Genomic DNA, 15008 nt, shown 5'->3' with positions numbered 1-15008 from the left:
TCTGCGCACAAACATGCCTCGAAATAAAACAGAAGAGCTGTGTGGGCACTGCGGAGTGCCCTGTTAGCTTGAGCTCAACACCACCGAATGCTTGCATCACCCAAGGCCATGAGGGACTCATTCATTCCTGTGGGTGACGTCTGCAGCCCCACAGAGCTGGTGCTCTTGTCAGCAGGGCCTGCTCAGCCAGGCACGGCCTTACAGGTTTTGTATCTGCTCACTCAGAGCTGTGACACCGGAGGACTCACCTCTCAGCTTCATTCAGCAGTGGCCTCTCCCTCCTCTGATGTAAATTATTCACAAAATTCCAAACAAGACAAAACCTTTCTTGAATTTTCTTTTTAGCATTCCTTTTTTCCTTCACATAACTATTGCACGTAGTCACCTTTATCCTCTCAAAGTTTCTAGCAAACAAGCAGGGAGAAGCCCATGAAAGGGAAGGTGTGCCTGATAATCCAGTTACCTGCTCACCACAGAGGTAGCCCTGGGGGCCAGCGGAGCTGCTGGCTCCAGCAACTTTGTAGGGCCATTCTGCAGCACCAAGCAGCGGGGAGTGGAGATAGTTAAGTGGGAAGCTGGTGATCCGGGTGTGCTCAGTATAGCCCGCACCTAGCAGAGGGCAGAATTGCTGGGGGATAGTGCTGAGAGGCCAGGCCAGCATGCATCTGTGTTTGGTGAGAACTGCAATGTCCGAATGCCTTGCAAGAACAGCTCATTTGTAAAGTGATCCCTTAGCTGCTAAAGAAGGCAACTTCTGACATGTACGACTTTGATTCTATCAACAAGAAATCACTATTGTCAAACTTCCTTTCTATTTTTTTTTGACTCGGCTAATCTTGCATGTCTCTGTAATCCAAAAATTCATAGGGTATTTGTTCCCTCAGGTGCACGTGATAGACAACGTGGTGGCAGCAGAGGTTCGTAGATCTGACACTGGTGTGTGAGGCACAGCCCTGCGCTCTCTGCTATAAGTGCTGCATTGTTCGTGCTGGGGAAACAAAGGTATCTGGATGTGATATGCAGTGATGTCAATTTGCCGTGTGCTGCTGGACTGCGTGGCTAAGGCACAGATGTCCAGCCTGATGCAGGGCAGTGCCAGGGCTCTCAGGCAGCTCCTGCAAATACCAAAAATCTCATTGCACAGAGCAAACGGAGCTTACAGCTTGAGGCTGGGGGAACGTCAAATGTTTATATGATGTAAGAGTTAAACTGACTAGATTTTACTTTAATTGAGTAAGAATTTCTACTGGTCATAGAAAAACTGCAAAACTAATTTTTTAACCACACCTGTTACATGTGATCAGTCAAAACCCAAAGCAACTGCTGCACTTCTCACAGCAAGACTCTCCTGAGCAGGATGGAATCTGCTCTCGGCGGGTTTACTTCTTCTTCTAGGTCGGGATTTCACAGGGACTCATTCCACACAACACAGCACCCTCTCTGCTTCGTTTGACTCAGAAAGTTAAAATAGGCAGGTTATATAATGATGTTTATCTTTACATCAGGAAGTCAACTAAGAAGCTGTTAAGCTGATATTATATAACACAGTCCTGGTTACAGAAAGTGTGGAGGAAGGTGATCTGGGTTGATGCGTGTTGTACTGTCAGTAATTGTTAAGGGTTATAACTAGCATTTTGTCATAGGCTTTTGTTTTTCATATTCTGTAGTTGTCCAGAAAGCATTTGGGCATTAGCAGCTAGGACCTGAATTTTACGTGTTTGTAGAAATTTCAATTATGTTATTCTATACATCGGGTAAGAATAAACACTTTTTTTAATCTAAAAAATGAAATGAAGTCACACATTGCTCCCTATTCCCTGAAGTTTTCTTGTTCTTGAGGCTGGTGGAATAACAAAACTCACTCTTTTGTAGGATGGTGAATTGTCCCAGAGTTACTAGAGATTCCTTATTGCAAAAGCAAAAGAAGGATGAGATGACATTATTCATAAGGTGCAAAATTCCTAATTCAACAATAACTCAGACAGCGTTGGAGAATGCAAACTGTACACAGGAAGAAAACTTAAGATTAGGGGGAAAAAATCATCCAAAACAAACAAACAAAAAAAAACCACAGCTCAAAGCAAAAGTTCTCTCTCACTCTCCTTGTAAACAGGAATGTGCTGGTCACACTCAGCTGGGCCCTCGAGCCATAAGAACAATGCATCACTGGATCCTTGTGTTCAGATGCAGGTGCAATCAAACCAAGAGACATTTCAGCTATGAGGACAAATGTTGGACATAGAGGTAACAACTTAAGAACACAAAGTTTATATTACTGGGAAACTACTTTCTGTACTCTGTATTCTCTGCATCCCCTGGTTAAAATCAAAGGATCAAAGCTGCGTAAGATGATCTCATAAGACTTCCACTGAGTAGGCTTAATTAAATAAGCTGAAATTGTGATTTTTATTAAAACTTTGATTTTAACAACTGGGATGATTTCGGGTCAAAGTGCCCTGAGAGCACGGTGTATTGTTTCCTGTAATTCTCTATATCCTTCAGTGATAGGGAGCAAATTATATTACCCACAATAGAGAAGCTAATATGAGTGAGCTGGTACTTTGACTGAAAATTGAGTGTATATGACAGGCACACGGCCAGTAACGGAACACTGTAATGAAAAGAACAGCTTGAATTATTAGTAGCCTCATGGAAACTGGATGTACCCAGAAAGTTTTGCAGAAAGACACGGGCTACCTTGCCATTGCTTTCCTTTAAGCAGAACTCTTCCAGAAGTTGTCTATATCTCTTTTTATTCTGTAAAACTACAGATCACAATGAAAAAACATGGCCCTGAAAAGCAGGAAGGTAAGGCTGTGGCCCGTGATCCAAACTTACCAGGCATCAGAGAATCCAGATGGGCGTAATGAACAAGCTAACTTCACTCAAGCTTTATTCCTTAACAGCCAGAGGAAATTAGGCTTCATTAGCTTCATTGCTTCCCCAGTTAGCTGTGAAACATTGCACTGACTTTGCAGGGGAAGTGAAGTGAAAGCCTCTCTGCAGCTGCAGGAGACCTGTTTGGGCATACTGCTGCCACAGCTCAGCACTGCACATTGTATGGTGGCTGCTTCTAGGCTCCGGGCACTACACAGATGGCAAAGACTGAGAGGATCAGTGGTATTGTTCTGCTTTCTCTTGTTAGCAACCCTGGTATGAAAAGCTCTTTGAGTTTGACTCATTCCACTTCAACAGGCAGCAATTTTATTTATTATTTTGCCGACGTTAGTATTGATTCTAGCAGTACGACACCTTCTGTATGACTGTCCAACTTGATGTGAGTAAATGTCACCAGAAAACTGTCCCAGGGTCCCACAAGGGCTGCTGCAAGCCATGGCAAAAGAAGGACTTTAGTGGCAGGGACGGGGACTGTCACACGCTGGGTCATATCTGTGGCTAGGAGGGCTACAATGGAGGCAGGCAGCTTCTTGGTGTAATTGTTCTGGTGTTCCTATGCTGAGGATCATTCTGGACCAGAGCCAGGACTTGCTGAGCTCAGCATAATGCTGACTTGTGTGCTCATCACATCAGTCACAATTCCAGCACAAGCCTTTCTGTATGCTGCCTATAATGGTTTGATTTAAATGCCACTGCTCAAGCAACGTCATAAGTGATCCTTTGGTTATTACCCCACTTTCCCCCACTCTGTGGGACTGGCACAATACCCTTTGGGCTGGATCCCCAACAAGAAGGCATGGAATAAAGGACAGTTCTACAACAGACCCTTACTGCAGTGTACTGGTGAAAGTGCTGTTTGCCATTCTGTATGTGCTGGAATTTCCAAACTGTACTCTAAAGTTTCATGCTATGCATTCTGGTTCAACCATTTGGAATCAACAAATATCCCCTAGAACTGAAATAGCGATGCCAGGACCAGCCCTCCCCCCCCCCCCCCTTTGAAGTGCACTAGGGCTCACCTAATTGCTTCCTGACTCGCTGATCCCAAACCCTGACCCTTCTTTGATGTTTTCTTCTTCTTTTATTTATTTATTTATTTTTCTTGGAGCATGAGTAACAAGTGAGAAATGCCATCTCAGGGTGCTACATGGGATTATTCCTCTATCCCCAGCACAAAGACCGTATGTTATGGGATTATATTTTACTGAAAACTTAACCTCCAGAACATCAAGTCTCAATTAAGAAAAACTTGTTTCTTTATGGTAGTTTGTTTAATTGCAAGTTTTTTTTTTTTTTTTTTTTTTTTTTTTTTTTTTTTTGCATTGTAATAACATGTTTTTGTCAGACAGCAAATCAGCCTCACTCTTGCGGATGCCTTCTTTCTGCTGGCTAAGTTTGGGCTGCTCTTCCTCTCCTCGTGCATGTGTATTCCTCTGACATCAAGGGGAACGTGGACCCTATTAGAGTACATTCAGTGTTGTAAATAGTGCAAACAGATGAGGCCAATGATGGAAGCCTACGTCCCTCCTTACTTAACATGGTTTCATTTGAAGATACGTGGACCGGTCAACCAGCGACTGCCAAATCTCTGAAGCTATGGAAATAGGTCAAGTAATGTTGGAAATGGGAATGTATGTCAGTAACACTGAATGCATGTTCTGTTTTCTTCACAGAGCTCCATGAACTATTTCATGGCAGAAAGCTGTGGGAGGTGGGGGAATTCCTGGTGCAAATGTATGCACCAAACAGAGGGGCTAGAGCAGAGCAGAGGCCCGTTCTGGGTCTGGGTTTGTTGCTGGGTCAGTTCTCTTTAGGTGAGGACCGCGGCTGAATGCAGTGCTGGTTTTTAGACTTTCAAACCCACGTGCATTGCCCGGGAGGCTCTTTCCAGCCACCGGGATGTTTCCAGCCGCGTCTGTATCCAAAACTGCAACTAGAGATGCGAACTGGGATGTGCAATCCCAGCGGCGGGATGGGCTCTGACTTCCAGCTCCGCCTCCCGGACGCGCGCTGTGCACGTGGGTTCTAAAGCGCTTTAGACGCGGTCTCCCACCGAGCTGAGAAATAAACAACGCCCCCAGCGCGGCCCCTCGAATTGCCCCAAGCCACCAACGGTAACACAACGTTGCCCCACGAGCAGGGCACAGAACGCGCTGCGGAGGCCCTCCGTCCGCACGTCCCCGCCGGGGCTCGGTCCCCGCTCCGCTCTCACACCACGCAGCGCTCCGCCTGCCCGCCCCCTGCCCCCCCGGAGTGCCTCAGGGAGGACCGCTCCCGCGGAGCCGCGTCCGAGCTCAGCCCGGCGCTGCCGCGCGCACGTGCGGTGCTGCTGGGGGCGGCGCTCAGCAGCGGGAGCCGCGCACCTGTGGCGGTGTGCCTGCCCCGCGCGGGCAGCGGGCAGCGCCTCGCGCCGCGACGGAGGGGCCTCGCCGGAGGAGCTGCGCCGCTACCGCCGGGCGGAGCGGTCCCCGCGGGCCGAGAGGGAGCCGCCCCGGGCGCCGGCGGGACAAAGCGGCGGCGGCGGCCGCGGGGCCGGGCCGGGCGGCCGCGCACCGCCCCTTTAAGGCGGGCGCCGAGAGCTCACCTTGCCTCCTCCCCCCGCCCCACCGCTTAGGTACCGGCCCCGGGCCGCTCCGCACGCTGATTGGGCGGCCGCCGGGCCCGGTCACGTGGGAGGGGGGGGCGCGCTCCCCCCAGCCTCCAGGCCGCCATTTTGGCTGGAAAGTTTGGAATTTCCGAGCGGTGAGAGCGGGAGGCGGCGGCGGCGCGCGCCCAGCCCAGTCCTGCCCGCACCAGCTGCCCCGTGCTCGGCCCGGCCCGTCCCGCCGCGTTCCCGGCCCGTCTCGCTCCTCGCGGCGGGAGCCCCGAGCGGAGCCGCCGGGAGGGTCTCTCTGTCGCGGGGCGGTGGGTCGGGCGGGGCGGTCCCCCCGCGCCCGGCCGGCAGGGGGTGCGCGCCGCCGCCGCCCCGCGCCGGTTCGGGCTCAAAGTTTGCGAGGCGGAGCCGCGCGGCGCCATGCCCGTCAGGAAACAAGGTGAGCGCCGCGCCGAGCCGAGCCGAGCCGGGCACGGTGCCGGCCGCGGACAAAGGAGCGGCCGCGCCGCGTGGGGCGGTCCCGAGCGCGGGGGTGGTCGCGGTCACCCACCTGTGCCGCGCTCAGCGAGTCTCGTGTCCGCCCGCAGATACCCAGCGCGCCCTGCGCCTCCTGCAGGAGTACCGCTCCAAGCTGAGCCAGGCGGAGGACCGGCAGCTGCGGAACTCCATCGAGCGGGTCATCGGCATCTTCCAGAGCAACCTTTTCCAGGCGCTGATCGGTAAGCTCGGGCTCCGCTCGGGCTGGGTTCGCTTGCGCTGCCGCTCGCGGTGTGGGTAAGGGGAGGCGGTCTGCTGTGTTGTCGGAGCCCTCGTGCTCCTCGGCGCTGTGTTTGTGTGTGGTACGCTCGCACACGTGCTGTTACGATCGGCGGTTTTCTGTCACTTACTTGCTGTGAGTTTTCTGCCTAGCCTGCGAGTGCCGGGCCGGGCAGTGTCTCTGTTCCGGGCTGTGCTGTGCGGGCTGCTCGGTGCAGGCGGGTTTTCCACGTCTGTTTCCACGGATTGAAACAATTTATAAGGAATATATTTTAGTTGTGAGTCTGAACGTAAGCGGGTAATGAGCGAGTTGAAGTGGTTTTATTCTAAATTAGAACTCGAGCAAATCTCCATGCTGAAGGATCCCTAAAAATGCTGCAAATTGTATATTTCCAGAGTTAAAGTAAATGGAGGGAAATCTCTAATGTTGTAGGGAGGCTACAGCGATCTTTTCTCTTTGGTTACATATTGAGGTGCAGTGAAAACCTCGCTAATTCCCAGATCAGAGAGCTTTCAGTGCTTTTTCTCTGAATATGTTAGTGTAAATATTGTTGAAATTCTTCTGTGAAGCTTTGAATTTCCTGCGCATCTCTTAGAAAACAAACAGAACAAAATAAACAGGCAGAGTATAAACGCAACTTGCAGAATCCTGACCTGACTTTGCAACTTCTGCAAGGAGGCAGGGAGCCGTGGTTCCTTCCCGATTGGTTGACGCTACCTTTGACAACCAGGAGTAAAAACTTCCTTAAGTTTCATATCCTTTCCTTTTTAACAAAGTAACTTGTGTGTAAACTGTGTTATTAACATTGTAGACAGTGTGGGTTTCTCTGTTACTTTGCAGTTACCTAGTTTGCAGCGTATGTAGGTTGTCACACAAGTGTACAGCTTCATGGTGCTGTATCTTCTTTGAATCTCTGTTGTGGTAGAAACATGAGGACGGGCAAAACATTGCTGTATGTGAAGTGCTTTCTCCTGGAGCATTTGTTTCATCTTCAGGTGCGTTTTCAGAGGTTGGTCATCTTATGGAATATCTCCCAGATACGTTCATGAAAGGTAGTTGTGCAAATAGGTCTGTTCCCATAGGACGCTTCCAGAAAGGGTTTACTTGCTGAAGCTGTGTGCATTTCTTTTCAGCACCCAGTTGATGCGAAGCAGCTCAACGTTGAGGATCTATGCATCGCTGTGTGAACAGAGTTCATTCATTGCTGGATGAAATTGCTGAAGTTTTGTATCAGGAACTTAATACGGCAGCTATGCTTCTTATTTTCACCTAGGAAATCTTGCTGTTAGTTATTAATTGAATGAGATGCTAGTCAGTGGCATGGAAATGGCCCTTGGTATCATAACCTGCAAGGAGCAGTTTACTGTAAAACCTGTATCCGGAGCTAGGTTGTCTCTGTAACTTAGCACTGGGCAGCAGCATTCTTCAATCAAGGGGCTTCCATGTGCCTGCTGGAGGGCTGCATTGCCTCTTTTCTGATCTGTCAGAAGTTCTGCTGCAGCCATGGGGTCTTTGATTCTGTCCGGTTCTGTTGCTCTCAGCATACACCACAGGTGTTGTGCTTCTTGGGAGCATTACGTTAGTTTTGCATTTAGTGGTTAACTGTATGATTGTACGTTAATGAGCATGTGTTTGTGCTCCAAACTGTTTCTCTGAATTGCGATAGCACAGAGCAACTTCCCAGCAACTGATGCTGTCAACTTCAGTATTCTTCCTTTATCATTCTCCTTTCCTGGAAATGCATTGGAGAAATACTTGCTCATGGCAGGCTGCTCCTGGCTATTGTGGTTCTGGCAACATCTTTATACAGCGTGACTACTGCTTGGTGCCCCCTGGAAGGGGGGCAGCTCCCTGCAAGGAGTAGGGGGCTCCCTGGAAAAGGTGCTGCGTGAGAGACGGCTGCGTTGGTGGGGAAGCCCTTGGGTCAGTTCCTGCCTGTCCTCTTGCCATGGAGATTTTGAAACAGCCTGCATGAAGCTGTGCTGCAAGTTGGGCTTACCTGGAGTACTGCGCTTGTAATCATCTCATAGCTGATTTTCAGGTGTGACTTTAAAGGAGTTGTGATGTGTCTCCAGCTTAAATATCCACAGCTGCCCTGACAGAAGCTTCCAAGCTCAACTATGAATTTATTTTTCATGGAGGTGCTTCTTCTAGAAAGCATGCTACTTCTAGTTTCTGCTGGGTTTGTTTTAAACAAAAACCCCAATAAACACAAAAAAAATGACTTCCATTCCACTTTTTTTTGTACTTTTTTTCTGCCTGCTTGCTGCTCTGCCTCCAGGACCCGCCTGTCTGTGGTAGGTGAGAATGTTTGTGAGGGCTGCAGTCAGGATTTGCTGTTAAATTTGTGCATCTTTTTTAGTGTGGTTTTGAACTTGGAAATCAAATGCTGTTGTTTCAAGCAAGAAATAGTCATTACTTTATGTACAGGAATGTATCTTCAAATTTATAATGGAGGGAATCAGTAGTTTTCTCTTCCAGGAATATTCAGGAATATTTTATCTATTTACTTCAAAGTGAAGGAATTGTTAGGTTCTTTGTGAATTTCAGTTTGGATACTGAAGAATAAGTGATATTCTCACATCTGAGAATTTTTTTTTTCCCACATTATATTTTCCTTTAATTTCTCCAACAAATTTTAGTTCAACAATCTTACAAATTTGACCCGCTTCTTAAATATAACATTTTGGTTTAAAATGATTTGAATTAGGGCAGTGACTAGTCAGTGTGAACAGTGTTACAAAACTGACATTATCACATCAATGTTATATCTGTAAGTGAAATAACTGCAGTAATTTTAAGTTAGTAACAATACTGGTAACCAAATGTCAGTGACCTCCTTCAAACCGTCTGTGAAAAAGCCTGTCTTTGATTTTCCGTGTTCTGTAATGTGGTGTTTCCATTTTATTTGCTTCAGCCAGCCAAGTATAACGATGTCTGGTGCTTTAATTAAATGGATACTAGCAGCCTTTAATTAAAGTCAGCTTGAGAAATAGCATTGTTTTTAAGTAAATCTCCTATTTTACTTTCTGAGGGTCATGTGCTGTCTTTTCTACCTGTTGATTTCTTGCTTGTTAAAAATAGCACATTATTGATATTCTGATAATTGGTATAGTGAGTTAGGTTATTAAATGGCCACAGTAAGACAGCCATGTAAGGAGGGGCGGGATATGATTTAATTTCACTTTGGTACAAACTTTGGTATTTATCTTAAAATAATCAGATAATACTTCTGCAGTGAAGTCTTTCAGGTTATTTAGCATTATTTTTATAACTATGCATCTGAGGTTTTTTTTTTTTAATGGTGAAGTTGACTGGGGGAAGCTGAATGTGGTGAATATTGTTTGTGTGAGCCACCTAATTTATTTAACTCAGAGTCTTTCCATGTGAAGATGTCTTGTTGTGTAATTATGTGCTGACTATTCCTAACACTAAATATCTAGCGTGGGAAATCTTGCAGAAAAAATGTAGTGGTTTCTGTAGCCTTTGTTGAACCAAGATCCTCTGATCTCAGTGAAGGTGTTCTTAACCATTGTCTGGATTGATGGGCACTATGAAATAGTGTTATAAATACCGTTAATGTTTTTATACACCGGAGGAATAAGCCTCATCTCTGAAATGTGATGAAAATCGGTGGTTGCAGTAAGGTAAATGCTTCATTCCAGTTTATCTGATCGGGGCTGAAACTTCTAGGAATTTAAAGCAGCCATAGCTGTGTCCACTTTGGCTCTCTGAACTGGTTAAGGGAGCAGTTCTGTGTTTAGGCTGATGTAGGCTCAGCGTTCCTCAAAGTTGGGACCATTTGGGGTGGACTGACCATATATCATCTGGATGGTCCCATCTCTCTGAGTTCTCTATGGCATCCCCAAAGGCATTCTTGTTCTTTTATCTCCCTTTCAATTATTTAACTGGTATGGAAATACTTTCTTTATTTGCTAGCAAAGTTCAAGTCCGGTGCAATTAAAGCGAAGGGTTTTCTGCATAACTGAAACCAAAAGTACTTGCTCTCAGGGAAACTTCATTATCAGCTTTTCAGTGATGTGGTTAGTTAATAGAACACAGGGCATGATGACACTGTTAACTTTTCTCTCAGGCATGAGCGGGTTTGAGTTTTAGTCCTGGGCTTGTGTCATTGTGTGAGAGATCTCTGTAGGTAGGGTGAGGAAGGCTGCCTTGTGAGCTGCTTCCTGACTGAAGTGCAGCTGAGGCGCTGGCACAAGCTGGTTCAGGCTTAGCTGGAGAATATTTTCATTGCACATCTGGGAATTCTTGACGCTAACTCAGGGATCTGGTTAGATAGCAAATAGTGCTTTTTTATTTGATGGAAGTTCAGGGAAAATTAGATCTTGTGCTAATTGGATACTACTGAAATTGTAGATGCTGAATAGGGTGTTTTCAGTTCTTACCCCTGCTGCATTTTCATGATTTTTTTCTCTCCTCCAAGCTGGTAATATCTTTGCTCCTATTTGAGCTTGAAACATCCATGGATGCAGTCCTTACAACATCCAGGTGTTTGTCTGCTGTCCAAACAAGTCTCCTGAGGATGCGCTGCGATTACGCTTAGTGCAGTTCCCTTCCTGAAACCGCAGGACAAGTCGCTCAGTTTCAGCCTCATTGGACATAGAGTTATGTCTTCAAAGGTAGTTAAGTACTTGATTATCTGGATCTGGATGGACAGAATATAAAGCAAAGTTTACTTTGTGTCCAGAAATCTGGAGCTGTTAGTGTGCTTTTTCTGTGTATTTTGTAGTTGCCTAAGAACTCATTTTTTTGGAACAACTTCGTGCTGTCCTTTTGAAGGAATGCAGTGATGAGGGAAACAGACTCTCGTTGCTCCTCCTCTTTAAAGAACTGCCTATCATTTTATATGTATGCAATACAGCTCGAGAGTGTAGAAAGCCTTGGGGGTGTTGTGTAAGCGTGTGCTGCCTGTGTTCCTTCTCTTTTGATGTTTCAGTGTTTACTGTCCTGCGTGTTTGTGACAGTGCAATAGGATTAGGAGCTGCTTTTGGCAGCCCAAAATAGCACGTAGGACTCGTGTAAGTTGAGCAGTTATGGGTGTGCAGGGAGAGTATTGTGGCAAAAGATTATCCCTGTGGTTATCCCGAGTGCGTATTCTGTTCTGAATCGCTGCGCTGTAGAATCTGTCGGTCACAGTATTACTCTCTTCACAGTGCTACCATTAAAAGGGGTTATTGACCAGAGATCTCTGTCAGTAAATCTGGTGTTTTTCTAGGGCCTGGGGAGAAAGCTGAACTTCTGAATTACTGTTACAGTTTCCAGGTTCTGGATAAGTTTCTTCTGTCCAGCTCCGCAGCTGGAATGCCCTGTGCCTGGTGACTTGGGGGCTTGTCCTGAGTGTCCCGTTGCCTGTGTTTTGGGGGATGGCACTTGTTTTGCAGGTGGATTGAATCGCCCAAATCTCAAAGCTCAAATCTGACAGCTGCTGAGTTGTCTCCTTGCACAGATGGTTTCCTGAATCATAACTGGGCTGAACTTGGAGGGATGTTAAGAGACTGCGGAAGGTGTAGAGGGCTGACAGTAGAATAACCTCCTTAACTTCATTTGCTGTCTAAGTTAAGGGTGGCTGTAGGGCTCTTCGGTAAAGCTTTTGCAGGGGTCTTGTCATGTGCCTGTATCTTCCCAACCATGTCCTCAAAAAGACTCAGCTGCTTTGGTTTGATATTAAAAGTATAGTTGATCTAGGTCAAAGGTACGGTGAGGAAGACTTGTGGACAAATGGTAGAAGTATTGAAAATTTAAATCCTATTTCCAGAACCTCATTTTAGAACTTGACTGCAGGAGTTGTACAGGTGTTGCTTCTGGGGGAGCCAGTGGTGCCACCACTGTCAGATAGTTACCTTCAAGTCTATTAGCTTATGTTAGCAAAAGAGAAGAAAGCAGAGCTCTGCACCTGTGTGAAAGCTCAGTTCAGATGTTTGAGTGAACATATCCCCTATATCCATCAATTGTTTTTTTCCTCCCCAGAGTTCATTCCTTTGGAGGAAATCCTGGTCAGTTCTGTATTGGCACTAATTAGGGCCCATCCTGCAATTAAAAGCTACTAATAGCTCTTCCTGTGTTAGTTTTCTATTACCTGACAGTGGTAAATACATCCTTTTAAGAAAAAAGCACAGTCCTATTGGTTGCTAATAGTTGGAAACTGCAGTTAGGTTATTTGCAGGGAATGGGTAACTTGGAGTTCATTTCAGGTTTTTTTTCTCTGGCTTGTGTTGATGACTAAGTACACATGAGGTAATGTTAAATGGAAAAGAGGTTGGGCAGCCGGGGGGGTTATGCCAACTTTTAGCTGTGTGATGACAATTGTAAACTTTTAAAGTTTTTCCTACCTTAGTTCTGAATAGAATCCCTGCGGGATTCTGAAGGAAAACTGCAACGAGACCATCTGAAGGTATGCTGAAGGAACAATTGGAGAGCAAAGGGGAAAATGTGAACTAACAGTTTGGAAAATGTAAGCAGACAGGCTGGCAAGGAGTTGGACGTGGCTCGCTGCAAACATCAGCCAGAGGAATAAGAGCAAAAAGCTGGGTCTGAGGTTAGATGAGAGCAATTTCAAATGCGTCCAAATTGAGAAGCAGAAAATAATTCTTTCCAGAGTCTGAGAGCTAGAAGTTAAGTGTGTGCAGAAGGGTTAAAGCTTTGGGCACAGCCACTGAAACAAGCAGAAGGGTTGAGGAGGAGGAGTTGGCTGCTGCTGCTCGAAGCCTGTAGAACAGAACATGTGTGGTGGGAAAGCTGTGCTACAACTTATATTTTTCAAGATATGGTGATGGTGCATAGCAATAGTCAGCTTGTGATTGAAAAACAAACAAACAAACCCTAGGAGGGGCTTTACAGGGATGGCCATGAGACTGGTTTTCACTTTTCGTTGTATAAATATGAACATTTCTCCTGGGGAGCTGGGGATGAAGGATGAATACACAAAGAGAACACTCATCTGACTCGGTTATCGGCTTGACTGATGAATACGAAGTTCCTGTTCACATTTTTATTTTCTTGTCAATTATTCATAATTCATTTTTCAGGTCTTGCATTTGGGTTTGCTTGGCTTGAGACATCAGGTGAAATTAAGATGCAGGGTTGTGACTTCCTTAGAGTTAGCAGGAACTGCCTTACACCTGAGGAATGAAAATCTGTAGCATTGGTGGACTCTTTTGCCTGTTCCAGCAGTAATCATTACTCCACTCACATTTTGTCTGTCTATTATGTAGGGCTGCTAAGAACTTGGCAGAAGCCATACGTCTCAAATTGCTCTGAACTGAAATAACATGTTGACCTTTGTTTTCCTTTCTAGTAGTTTTAAGTCTTAAGTTTTAGGTGCTTCAGCTGCTTTAGCAGGAAGCCCTAAGTAAGAAAGACACCTTTATTCCTCCGCCTCCTTCCAGGGAAGGGAGTAGAGACCTTTGTAATCTATAAAGGGGTGACACATCTTCCTGGACAACCTATATAGATGATCGAACTATTAGCAGACTTGTTTGTTTGATTTGGAAAAATCAGACATTTGCATCTGCTGTGCTTGGATGAATAAAGGTCTGATAAGAAGCAGGCCAACAGGAGATGACAGAGGGAAGGTTCACTTAGATGGATCTTCAGGTGAAATACTAAACTGAAATACAAGTATGTCAATCTGTGAATTCATAAGCTCCTTGATCGCTTGCAAGCCTGAGGGACTGTGATATTAAAATGCTACGTGCTATGAAGTCTGTATGTTTTTGCTTTCTGTCCTTTGGTGAAAATGAGTTTGTTCTCTGCTTGAATGTCTGCTTGGAAGGAAATACTTCCTTGATGTCAGTGGGGAGTTAACTATGTAGCTGGAACATACAAATGCTTGAAAGCAGGTTGCAAGACTCTCACCTTTTTATGCTACTTCTGTGAGACCTGGATTGAGGAGCTCATTAAATGCCCATTTAGAACTCCAAGGACTTGATTTCTGTGTATTGTAAGCTTGTAGGAACGCTGAGTGTTAATGCTAGGCTGCAGGGTATTGCTGGCTGCTTCCTTCATCTTAGTGGCTCATGTATTTGTAGTTGATACAATGGTCGCTCAATGACTGGGCAAATAAAAGAAGAAGTAGGAAACCAAATGTGAGAGAAAATTGTCAGTTATTACTTGGAGGGGACCTTCAGTAACTTCCAGTTCATGCATGGTTTTCTGTTACTCAAAATGGTTGTGAGTGACCTTGATAGATGATGAGCGCTGAGATGACAGTGTTCAGATGACCATTTGCTTGTTCAGATTAATAAAGATGAGTTGCAGAAAGGCTAGTGAGATTGGGCAACCAAATATCCTCTGAAAATCAGTGCAAATAAATCTGAAGTGATGCACAGCAGAGCAAACAAGCCATGCTACTAGAAGCCCTGAGTTAACCATCACCCACCTGGAACCGATACTGGCAACACAGAGAGCTCCATGAAAATGTCAGCTCGGGGTTCACCAGCAATCGAAGTCAAACTGAATCCTAGGAATGTTTAGGAAAGCAATTGAAGATCGACTGATAATGATTATTATGCCCCCTGTAAAAATCCAAGTTGTGCTCAGATCTCTCATACAATACGATGCTTTGGTCTCTTCCTTTTTTGTGGCCTTCAGAAGGATGGAATAGAAATAGAACAAGTTGGAAAAGTAACAACTTGGTGACAAGAGGTGGGAGGTGGCTCCTGCAGAGAGAACGTCAGAGAATGCAAGTTAGGACACTGTAGCCTAAAAAAGATGATCGAGGGATGAATACAAGGTCTGTAA

General features: G+C 45.9%; 1 protein-coding gene and 1 long non-coding RNA gene across 7 annotated transcripts in view; one reads left to right on the top strand and one right to left on the bottom strand.

Annotated features, from left to right (window-relative positions):
• Positions 4181-5223, bottom strand: LOC110397345. Of its 2 annotated transcripts, none has more exons than XR_002437715.1 (2): positions 4431-5223; positions 4181-4355 (listed from the first exon to the last, which is right to left on the bottom strand). It is a non-coding gene; the product is annotated as an uncharacterized LOC110397345 (long non-coding RNA). The 2 variants fall into 2 exon arrangements; XR_002437716.1 differs by having other exon boundaries at positions 4763-5223.
• The window catches only part of DLG1 (discs large MAGUK scaffold protein 1), a 143260-nt gene continuing 133860 nt past the window's right edge, over positions 5609-15008 (top strand). For 3 of the 5 annotated variants that reach the window (XM_021393512.1, XM_021393510.1, XM_021393509.1), the window contains exons 1-2: positions 5610-5930; positions 6079-6210. In XM_021393512.1, the coding sequence (XP_021249187.1) occupies positions 5912-5930; positions 6079-6210 (151 nt within the window). In that variant the 5' untranslated portion in view covers positions 5610-5911. Of the gene's footprint in view, positions 5931-6078; positions 6211-15008 lie in introns of all 5 variants that reach the window. The other 2 variants (XM_021393513.1, XM_021393511.1) reach the window with 2 other exon arrangements.

The sequence above is a fragment of the Numida meleagris genome, chromosome 4 (genome assembly GCF_002078875.1).
Source record: "Numida meleagris isolate 19003 breed g44 Domestic line chromosome 4, NumMel1.0, whole genome shotgun sequence".
In the NCBI taxonomy this organism is placed as follows: Eukaryota; Metazoa; Chordata; class Aves; order Galliformes; family Numididae; genus Numida; species Numida meleagris.
This window is presented reverse-complemented; position numbering and strand designations above follow the sequence as displayed.